The 11,852-nt window shown below is 42.9% G+C and overlaps 1 protein-coding gene across 2 annotated transcripts; it reads right to left on the reverse strand.

Moving 5' to 3' along the window:
* Window positions 1-6,278: 6,278 nt before the first annotated feature.
* Window positions 6,279-11,627, reverse strand: LOC115205937 (probable zinc transporter protein DDB_G0282067). Of its 2 annotated transcripts, none has more exons than XM_029772385.1 (5): window positions 11,408-11,627; window positions 9,748-10,539; window positions 9,241-9,621; window positions 7,330-7,786; window positions 6,279-7,218 (listed from the first exon to the last, which is right to left on the reverse strand). In XM_029772385.1, the coding sequence occupies exons 2-5, from the start codon at window positions 10,532-10,534 to the stop codon at window positions 6,897-6,899; spliced, it is 1,947 nt and encodes a 648-aa protein (XP_029628245.1). In that variant the 5' UTR covers window positions 10,535-10,539; window positions 11,408-11,627; the 3' UTR covers window positions 6,279-6,896. The 2 variants fall into 2 exon arrangements, with proteins under 2 accessions (XP_029628245.1, XP_029628244.1); XM_029772384.1 differs by having other exon boundaries at window positions 11,370-11,627.
* Between the last annotated feature and the right edge of the window lie 225 nt (window positions 11,628-11,852).

Raw genomic sequence — 11,852 nt, forward strand, 5'->3', positions numbered from 1 at the left:
TTGTAGACTCCGTCTCATGCTACCACTAGAGTGAAAGCACCGCCAGCATTCAAAAGTGACCAAAACATCAGCCAGGAAGCATAGGAACTGAGAAGTGGTCTGTGGTCACCACCTGCAGAACCACTCCTTTATTGGGGGTGTCTTGCTAATTGCCTATAATTTCCACCTGTTGTCTATTCCATTTGCACAACAGCATGTGAAATGTATTGTCAATCAGTGTTGCTTCCTAAGTGGACAGTTTGATTTCACAGAAGTGTGATTGACTTGGAGTTACATTGTGTTGTTTAAGTGTTCCCTTTATTTTTTTGAGCAGTGTATATATATATATAAAAAAATGTGATCACGTAAATAGGTATTTTCACTGTGGTATTAAAATGGTATGAAGTGTTCGATATATAAACAGTTGCATTATGAGTGTCTGAAGAGAATGTCGTGACCGGTAATATGTAATACCTGAGTAAAGGATTATGCTTGCATTTTACCAAACTCTTCGCCATGAGTTATTCACATACACAAAATATCAATAATCGTGAGACAGAACAATATGTCCTTGTGAATAGCATGTATAGCGTGTATCTGCATAGCATGTATGTGCACCTCGGCCCTCACAGCTAACGTCCATTTGGAGAGCGTAAAAAAGGCCGTCCTGCTCCTCTCCTCTCTACCCAACTTCCCCTCACAGTCTCTTCAGCTTCCCTTAAGTCCTGTTAGTTTTGCTGCTCAGCCTACCTAAGTTATCCCCCACCCATTATAGCCCTGCCATTACCGACCAATCAGAGCAGTTGGAAATGTGCATCTGGACACTGCACCCGCCCACTCAGGTCAGAGTATTATTGCCATCCAAAGGGAGAAGTCGCATGTTTCTGAGGACTTTTTATTGTCGACAGTAACCTGAATGTCTGAATGTTGTGCGTGTATCTAAATAACCACAACAATAAGATTCCAAGTAATTCGGATGACCAAAATCATATAAACATCTTCAAAGGAAACTGTGTGGTGGTGACTACCAAGAGCACAGTGATGGGCCTCAACATCATCTTCCAACCAGACAGCACTATAGAGGACAGAACCAAACCAATCAGTTATAAGTATACAGCGGACGTCAAGTACAGCCCAGACGTTTAGGCCTCTCCAGTCACAGCCTGGTGGGACCTGCCGGTCCCAAGCCTGGAGTCCCAAGCCTGGAGCCCCACTTGCAAGAGCCGTGCTATTTCCGGTCCGAGGGTCCTGCAACCTCCAGACCCTGTCTCAGGAGACCTGCCAGAAGTCACCCCTGATGTGTCCCCTGACCTAGTTGTCCATTTCCCTTCCTTCCTGGTAGGGTCAGAGCTCCCTTCCTTCCCAGTAGGGTTTTAAAGCTCTGTTCTTTGTATCTATAGAGCCAGTTATTTTTCCCAATAGTCATTTCCTATAGTCGTTTAGAATGCATAGAACTATATTCACAAGTATGTGATACATTTCACAACTCTTAGTACAAAACTCAAAACAGATCATCAAAAAGGCAGTTTTTTTCCAAAAATGTAATCACAATCTCAAGTACAACACAAAATCACACAGTAGCTTTTTCACCAAACCTAATCAGTTTCATCTTGAAATACCTTTCATATAAAGTAATTGCCTTTCACAGTGCAATGCTCACAATACTTTTCATGTGATTTTCTTCTCATTTCCTTAAATACATTTGACCATCATTTAATCCAACTGCGCTTAACGGATTTTGAGAACTACAGAAATAAAATGTGTTTAAAGTATAAACATCTAAATGTAAGTAAGATACATGATAACCATGTATAATGACTACTGTTATTGCTAATTGATTTCAATACGGAGCAGGATAGACAGCAAGGGAGAGGAAATCAAAGAGCTTGTGGACAAGGGGTCTGTCAGAGAGGTAGGCATGGGCCCCGTCAAAGAGGTGGACATCAGAGAGAGGCAGACGCAGGGAACTGTTGTGTCTAATGAAGTCTGGGCCGTTGTTGACCATGTGGTAAACAACAGCCTTACAATGGCAGAGGCTACCAGATAAATGTGCGCAATTATCTCTTAAGATAAGGTAGGACATTACTTGGATCCTACAACAACACACAAAGAAAATCAGTAGGCCTGTCAAGGGTCACCTATTTCATTGTGTGGGACTCCATTAATTTCCACCATGGTTTCAGGCCCATCCACAATTTGTGAGCTCCAGGAACACAATTCCGTTTTTTTTGCTGCGTTGTATATATATCAGCGAATTCGTATGAACATCGTTGGGGATCAAAGTCCATATACTTCAGCGTTTATAAATTACGCCCGAAAGGTGGAATTGAACCACTCTGCCGCTAAGCAGCTACAGGTTTGAAGCCTGCACCCCAGACCACCGAAGCTTATCCGGGAATTTGAAAGAGAGTTCCCAGTGCCTATTTATACCTGACCTGTACATAAGTGTTTTAGTACGGTGTCAAAATGTTGTGGTAAAAGCAATCGTACTATTTAGTATAAGGAATGTAGGTTTTCCTACAATGAAAATCGCAAGCATTTTAGTGACTTTATAATGAAAGAAACACAGAAATTAAACGAAGTTTCTTGTTAAGGGAGGGCTTTTTGAAATAATGCAAAATTGCTAAGATTTGATTGGCTGGTTGATAACAAAAGGGGTGGAGTTTTTATAGTGTTCATCCAGGGTCACCATCAAATAATTGCTGGTCTCTGGCTCTGACCCCATTCTCTGAGGGTGTCTGAGGCACAGGAGGCTGCTGAGGGGAGTACAGCTCATAATAATGTATGGAACGTAGTAAATTGAATATTATCAAATACATGGAAACCAGCTCATCGGCTAACAGGCAACCCTCCAAGTGCCTGCACAATGTGGGGGAAACATTTCTGTGTGCGCAGCTATCTCTTAAGATGGTTTGGTAGGACGTAGTCCATTATTTGGATCCTACAGCATTGCACACTTCACTGTGTTTCTCAATGAAATTCAGCAGGCCTGTCAAGGGAAAGGGGTCACCTATGTCATTGTGTAGGACAATGTTAGGTTCCACCATGCAGAGGTGATTCCGGCATGGTTTCGGGCCCATCCCCGATTCGTGACCCTATACCTGCCCCATACTCTCCTTCACTCAACCCTTTTGAGGAATGTTTTTAAGCATGGAGGTGGAAGGTGTACGATCGCTATCCCTATGAGAGTGCCACCCTCCTTCTGGCCATGGATGAGGCATGCGACATCAATGCAGACCAATGTCCAGCTTGGATTCGCCATGCCAAAAGGTTTTTCCCACAGTCCATGAACAATGAGGACATTCACTGTGATGTGGATGAGAATTTATGGCCAAATGCCACAAGACAGGCTTGATGCAAATTAATGTGTGCTAAATGTTGTTTGTTTTTTATTTAATAATTAATTTTAATTTAATTTTTTACATTTGATTACAGATAGTATACCTATTTTGTAGAGGATGTCTTCATTGATCACACCTTTGACTACACATTGGATATATACAGTACTGTATTATGGAAATTAGAGATTTTCTGTCAATTTTGTTGGGTAATATAAGTGTAATATAAGCCTAATGTGAAAACTGTACTGTAATTTATAGTACTGTACCATATTACTTTCAGCACTTCTAAGGGTGATTTGAAACACATATCTTACATTTGCTATTGGATTAACTGGAAGTTAAAACGACTACATTGAAAAGATATCAATATGTTGTGTTTTGGAGACTTATGGATAGCCCCCTTTTTTTCAAATTTCGCCTAAAATGACATACACAAATCTAACTGCCTGTAGCTCAGGCCCTGAAGCAAGGATATGCATATTCTTGGTACCATTTGAAAGGAAACACTTTGAAGGTTGTGGAAATGTGAATTGAATGTAGGAGAATATAACACAATACATCACCATCTTTGAAATGCAACAGAGAGGTCCCACATCGAGCCATCACTCTGGTTGTAATTCCGATAGTGTCCACAAGATGGCAGCAGTGTATGTGCAAAGTTGAAGTATGAGCCATCTACACGCCATTTAGTGTGAAGTCACCCAGGTATATTTGGGCAAATCGTGAAGAAGATATTCACATTTTTCTGCAAGAATATCGTCAAATCTGTATACTTGGACTTTGATTTAGCTTTCCAGTATTAGTAGCCATATTATAAGTTCAACATTTGCAAAACACCCAGTTTTCATAACTTCATAACTCTCCATATTCTTAGGATCTTTGTCCAAAAAGAAAAGGCTTGCTGTCGCACAAGGTTAGCAGCTAAATTTTGCGACAGATACGGCCGCGTCATCGGCGTGCCATGAAGGCGTCGCTCTCTGACCAAATTTGGTGTCCTATAGGATATACTACACCCCTAATGATATAGTGAAGTCTGATTACGTTCTAGGATCTCTGAGGAATATATACAATCATTATTTGACTGGTTGAAACAACATTTAGGGTTAGATTTTCAGATTCCTTTCTTTGCAAATTGAACGAATGGAAATACAAAATCGATCGTGCATGCTATATGGACCTTTTTAGAATATGAAAAAGGATTTTATCTAACAAAACGACACTTCATGTTATCTCTGGGACCCTTTGGATGATAAACCAGAGCAAGATTTCAGAATTTAAGTACACATTTCACCTTCAGAGGTGAATTTATCAAACCTATCGCGGTGAAAAAAGTGTTTTGTTGTTAGGAGCTCTCCTCAAACAATAGCATGGCATTATTTCCCAGTAATAGCTACTGTAAATTGGATAGTGCAGTTATATTAACAAGAATGTAAGCTTTCAGCTGATATAAGACACTTATATGTACCGACATTTGGTGTTTCTAAAATCTGCGATCGTGACGCACGATTTACAACTGTCCCGTTAACGAGACGCCTATCTTAAACCAATGTTCTCAATACATTTCCAAAGCGATAAAAAACCTGTAACAGTACTTAAAGTCGTGTGTGTGAAAGAGAGAGCAGAGCATATGTGTGTTTGTCTGCTGTGCACAAGTGTTAAACTTCAAGAACATTGATAAGAGGGAGTAGACCTACTTAAACATTGGGAGCATTAATAGCTATATGTTAGTGACATTTGTGCTGTTTATGGTGAAAATTATGTTGTAGATAATGTTGTGTTTCCGTCCCTTACAATCAAAGCATAGTATGCCTGTACCTCAATGCAAAATGTAAAATTCTTTATTTTGCAATTAATTCCATTAATTACTGTGATTGTTTGACAGCCCTAAATATTTTACACATTCAATGTACACAAAAAGTGAATGATTAGACATATAACTTTGTCATTAATGTGTAATAATGGCAGTGAAAATACACTACCGTTCAAACGTTTGGGGTCACTTAGAAATGTCCTTGTTTTTGAAAGAAAAGCACATTTTTTGTCCATTAAAATAACATCAAATTGATCAGAAATACAGTGTAGACATTGTTAATGTTAGTACCCACAAAACACAAGTCTCAACGACAACATTGAAGAGGTGACTCCGGGATGCTGGTCTTCTAGGCAGAGTTCCTCTGTCCAGTGTCTGTGTTCTTTTGCACATATTAATCTTTTCTTTTTATTGGCCAGTCTGAGATACGGCTTTTTCTTTGCAACGCTGCCTAGAAGGCCAGCATCCCGGAGTCGCCTCTTCAATGTTGACGTTGTGACTGGTGTTTTGCGGGTACTATTTAATGAAGCTGCCAGTTGAGGACTTGAGGCGTCTGTTTCTCAAACTAGACACTAATGTACTCGTCCTCTTGCTCAGTTGTGCACTGGGGCCTCCCACTCCTCTTTCTATTCTGGTTAGAGCCAGTCTGTGCTGTTCTGTGAAGGAGTAGTACACAGCATTGTACGAGATCTTCAGTTTCTTGACAATTTCTCGCATGGAATAGCCTTAATTTCTCAGAACAAGAATAGACTGACCAGTTTCAGAAGAAAGTCCTTTGTTTCTGGCCATTTTGAGCCTGTAGTCGAACCCACAAATGCTGATGATCCAGATACTCAACTAGTCTAAAGGCCAGTTTTATTGCTTCTTTAATCAGAACAACAGTTTCAGCTGTGCTAACCCTTTGCAAAAGGGTTTTCTAATGATCAATTAGCCTTTTAAAATAATAAATTGAATTAGCTAACACAACGTGCCATTGGAACACAGGAGTGATGGTTGCTGATAATGGGCATCTGTACGCTTATGTAGAAATTCCATAAAAAATCAGCCGTTTCCAGCTACAATACTGATTTACAACATTAACAATGTCTACACTGTATTTCGGATCAATTTGATGTTATTTTAATGGATTTTTTTGTTGTTGCTTTTCTTTCAAAAACAAGGACATTTCTAAGTGACCCCAAACTTTTGAACGGTAGTGTATGTTGAAATGGCATTATTGAATAAACACTTAATTAGGTGAGTGACTTAGCTTACAATCTACTGTTTCTTTGGTATGGCACCGTGTTAATACAATGAAATACAATCCCAACATAACGATGTAGTACATGCATACATCCATAATACAATACATACAGTACACATACAGGCCCTTTCTGAGTACCCATAGGAATGCTGTTTATTATCCCACCCCATCCCAAAATACACACACACACACACACACACACACACACACACACACACACACACACACACACACACACACACACACACACACACACACACACACGATGACTACTGGGATTTCTACTCTTTAGCTGAGCCTAATTCTTACATTAGGCTATCTAGCTCTCTAAAATGACCTCAATGACATGGGGACAGAAGTCTAAGAATATTCTGACAATAATAATGTATTCTATTCAATCCCCAAGCTGAATCTTAATTGCCAAAAGTGGTTTGCTCCACTTCAGTCCTCTCACATCAGTTTCATATGAAGGAAAGGATGCAAGGAGCCCACTCTATTGAGATACATCCTAGAGGTCCTTCCCTCAAAGAAAGGTGTTCTCTATGATCAGCGTGTGAGGCTCCTCCTCAGTTTCCCCAACAGGGGGTGCCAGTGGCTCTGCAGACCCTTCCTCCAGAGGAGCACAGCACATCTTCCCAGCACAGCCCTTCCCACATGCCAGGCTGCAGGCCAGGTGTGAGGGCAGTGGGGGTATCTCCCTATGGATGATGGTGTGGTTGGTGTTGTTGTTATCCAGGTTGCCATTGGCTGTGGGAGTGGAGAGGAGGAACTCTGGTTGTATGGTGCAGCAGCTCACACCTACACTCTGCAGCACCTTGGTGACCCCCGACAACAGATCAGCACACCTGTGGGAACAGATGCAACAGATGCATATTGAGTTAACTATATTTGTCCATCCAACACCATTTCCCCATCATCAACATGCATTGTATTGTACTATAAAAACAGACACAAACCTGTGTATCTGGAACCCAGCGTGGCAGTGGACATGTACAGATGCCACCAGGCAGCTCTCTGTCAGCTGCCACACGTGGAGGTCGTGCACCGCCTGCACCCCTGGCACACTAGCGATCCGCCGGCCCAGATCAGACACACACACCTGTGGCGGGACGGCCTGGAGCAGCAGCCAACCGTAGCGGCACACCTGGGGCAGAGTGGTGGCCAGCAGCACCACCACAGCCACCATGGAGAAGCCAGGGTCCAGGTAGACGAAGGGGCCACAGGCCCCAGAGCCATGCAGGCAGTCTGGGCCCAGGAGTAGCAGGGTAAGTCCATTGGTGAGTGCCAGGATGGAGCCTAGCAGTGCCTGAGTGAGGGAGATGACGGATGGGAGATAGGCGGGAAGTTGGACCCTGAGGCTTGTAGGGCTTTCTGACTTTAGGGCTGAGGCTGTGGTGGGGTCTGTCTGATTTTCTGAGGAGGAGACAGGATAAAAAGAGGGTAAGGTAGGAAGAACTGAACAATACTGAAATAATGTAATAATTAGTCTGTCTGCCACCCATGAAATGGCTTAACTTGATTAGTATAAACATTGAAAAACACCTTTGTTTCACTTAAAGAGATTCTCCGGTACTTTTGTTTACTTTTTACCCAGTAGTTCTGAAAGTAGTGTTAACGAGTCAAAAGTGGTCCCCGAAAATGTGCAGATAAGTGCACCATGTCATTATTCTCTCTGTCGTGCTGCTGTGTGTGTGCATCATGTGCATCTTGTTAGCTGTCACTCATATAGCAAGGGGTTGAAGCTCATTGATTAAAATCAAATTGCTGGGTGGCTGGCTCAGATGGGGGGAAATGGCGCAGTACAGGTTCCAGAAAAACAGTTGCTTTCAAACTAGTGATTTTGTGCCTAATTGAGGTAAGTAATTTTGATCATAGATTATGCATTTATGAAGTAGACATTGACACTTCCAGCCCACTACAAAAAAAGTAGTTGCCAAAGTTCTGGAGCATGTCTTTAAAGTCAGAAGGTTTGACAGCAATGCTGCATAAAATTCAAGTCAGTTCGGAACAGGTCTTTGATGTCCCAATACCTTGGCATCGGGTCTATGAACTGATATATAAAACAACAACTGACACATCAATCCGCTCGTTTCAATTTAAGCTATTATATAAAATACTTGCTATAAAAAGAATGCTCAATATATAGGGCATTGAACAGTCTGACCGGGACAGCCATGAGGAAACAGAATATATAGGGCATCTTTTCTAGTACTGTCCATCGGTGGCTCACTTCTGTGATGGTTATGTCATAAAATCAGGGTTCAGATGGACCTGCAAAATATTGTTGGGGGATCTGAAAAATCATGACCAGTCAATGGGAAATATCATTATAGTCTTGGGTAAAGTATTTATTTTATAGGGAAATATCGGTAAACATTTTCAAAATAGGGAGGTTCAAGACCCTCGTAAGACATCACAGTAAAATGGGGAGATGCTATTTCCTTTTGCAACACAAAATGGTATCATACTGGGAAAGATGGGTTGATCTGTGGACATTGGACGGTTGGAGTTGAAATCTGAATGAATGGTGAATTGGCTGCTGTGAGTGAAAATCCAGCATTTGCAGAAAAAGGAAATTAGGGATATACAGGTGTGTATAATAATTTAACTACATGTACATGAGTGAAAATAGCTGTATGTAGCATTACAAGTATTGTTGTCTGATAGTTTACTCCAATCAGGGGATGGGGTGTAGCCCCCCCACCCCAAAAAAGAACTGGATAGTCTTTGACCACATCTCGACTCCCTAGTCCTCCTTTTTATTTGTTGTTAAAATTCCAGACTAGGACAGATAAGACCATAAAATGCAACATGGTCCCCAAGCATAGTACTGCCAAGGCCAAAGACAGGAAGATACCATTTCTCACCTCTGTGTCCCATGCAGGCACTATACTTAGACACTTCAGAGTGGGGGTCCTTTGGATGACAGACACTGGCCTCTGGATGTGAGAAGCTGTTTGGTGTCTCTGAAGTTCTGCAGTCTGCGGGGAGTGTGTGCGAGTCTGCAGGGAGTGTGTGTGCTCCATGGCAGTGGTCTGAAAGGGGACCCTGAGGGACCATGGTATGGAGTGGGGATGTCTGGGTTGGGTGCTGTGAGTCACTGTCAGGGTTCAGGACACTGGAGGTCCCAGGGTTACAGAGTACAAGTGTTCCATCTTGGAAGGCACCATCTAGAGATGTAGGGAGGTTACTGACGTAATTCTCTCCCCCCACTGCCGTGCTGTCTTTGGTCTGGACCTTGGCCTTGACTGTGGTGTGTTGGAGAGAAGGAATGAAAAACAAACAACAGATGTTCATTGTTTATATTCTAGTGAACTTGTACACAATTCCCATCCTCCCACACATTAATATTAAAAGCAAAGAATTCACTGTACCTTTTCTATTCCCACCAAGGACAGAGCTCTCCTCCCCCTCCCAGGCAGCTCTAGTCTTGGTCTCTAGCAAGCTGCCCCAGCTGAGCCCCAGCACCAGGAGGTTGTAGAGCAGACTGACAGCCCCCATCACCGTGGCCAAAAGAGGGCGCTGTATTGGGTGGGGCTGCAGGGTGTGGCTGAGGATCTCTAGAGAGACAGAGACACACAAGGCAGCCAGCAGGAGAGCTGAGATCAGAGCCCCCAGGGGCTGGACCCTCGCCCCACTGTAGGACAGGCCACACAGGGAGGCCAGAGGGGTGAGGGGTCTGGGGAAAGGGTTGGCTGGAATAGACAGGGTGGAGGTGGGGTGGTTGGAACCAGAGTGGTTAGAGGAGAAACAATGGGTGGTTGTAGGGGTGAGAGGTTTGGAGGGAAACTGGGAAGTGATGGTGGGAACAGGGGTTGAGAGCAGAAGAGAAGGACAGGGAGTTGAGCTGGAGGGGATGGGGGACACACAGGAGGTGGCTGGGGCATATGGGGGAGATTTGACAGGTGACTGAGTGGGGGTGGAGGTGTTGGGGGTGGAGAGAGGGGAGGCAGGTGGGTTTTTTGGGGAACCTCTGCCCAGGGTGGGTTGAGGAAGAGCCATGTGCATGAGGATGAAGAGGGTGTGGAAGACATCCACCATGGTGATGAGGGAGTTACAGAGGCGGCTGACAACGATCTCACACAGTAGGAGCAGGAAGGTCAGGACCAGCATGCATCTGTGCAGGGAACTGCCGTGGGGGAGCCCCAACCTGCTCGCCATCTCACCTGTCAGAGGATACAGGCACACAAAAAAGTCACATTTCATGCTCGATATTGATGGAGCAGCCCATCAGATGCAAGTTAATGTAAAAAATGACAGAAAGGTCTGTAAAAGCCAGGACTTTCTATCAATGACCACTGCTGCAAAGGTTATTTGGTTACCCAAAGTACAACATACACTTAAAAAAAAGGGTTCCAAAAGGGTTCTTCGGCTGTCCCCATAGATCCCTTTTGTGGTTCCAGGTTGAACCCTTTGGGCCTCCATGTAGAACTCTCTGTGAAAAGGGTTCTACATGGAACCCAAAAGCATTCTACCTGGAACCAAAAGGGTTCTACCTGGAACCATAAGGGTTCTCCAATTCTCCTATGGGGTCAACCCTTTTAGGTTCTAGATAGCACCTTTTTTCTAAGAGTGCACTGATAGAAACAAACAAACCAGGCACATTCTTTAACCTTTAGTATTAGCCTGTCTGCCCAATGCCATAAATTGACAAATTTGATTTGAAATGTATCAAAGGAGCTTTGCATGTCTCTTGTTCAGTGTTACCTTGCAATGGTCCCAACCAAACTCACTAATACTCTAGCCTAGCTGATCCTAAAAAGTCACATAGGAATTAATGTTTCACAGCATGAATAACCTGCTTGGCACGCATGCACACACTACCACATGAATTTACCACATGAAATACATTAAAAATCAGTGTCAATGTGCTCTAAATTCAGAGCATTTAAATGTATGCTAGTCTGACGACAAACAAAACTCCCTGGCAAATGGTTTGCCACTATCACTTTTAAATGGTAGGAATTCATATATTATTGTTTTCGAGTTTCTTTACCTTTGATGAACGGTAGATCACAAGCGTCAAATAATCACCCGGTAAATGGTGGTGAGATAATACATGCACATTTGCGCGCCGAATTAATACATTTCTTGATGTGTTCTGTGTTCCGTTATTCTCTCTCTCTCTTTCGCTCGCTCTCTCTTTCTCCCTCTCGTTCTCTTTCTCTCCCACGCCCACCAAACTCCCAGGTTATAATCGTTGTCATGTGAGGTGATTCGCTCTCATCATCCTCCTCATTTATCCGCAGTCCGCTGTCCCATTCCCTTGTGGGGGTCAAGAGGAAAGCCCACCCACCCATTTAACCCTTTACTGACCACACCTCAAGAAAAGGTGATGCTGAGTGAAAATCATTTAAACCTGAGCAAAGATTATACTATACTGAACAAAAATATAAACTCAACATGCTAAAATGTTAGCGATTTCATTCAGTTACAGTTCATATAAGGAAATCAGTCAATTTAAATAAATTGATTATGG

This window comes from Salmo trutta, chromosome 13, assembly GCF_901001165.1.
Source record: "Salmo trutta chromosome 13, fSalTru1.1, whole genome shotgun sequence".
NCBI classification, from domain to species: Eukaryota; Metazoa; Chordata; class Actinopteri; order Salmoniformes; family Salmonidae; genus Salmo; species Salmo trutta.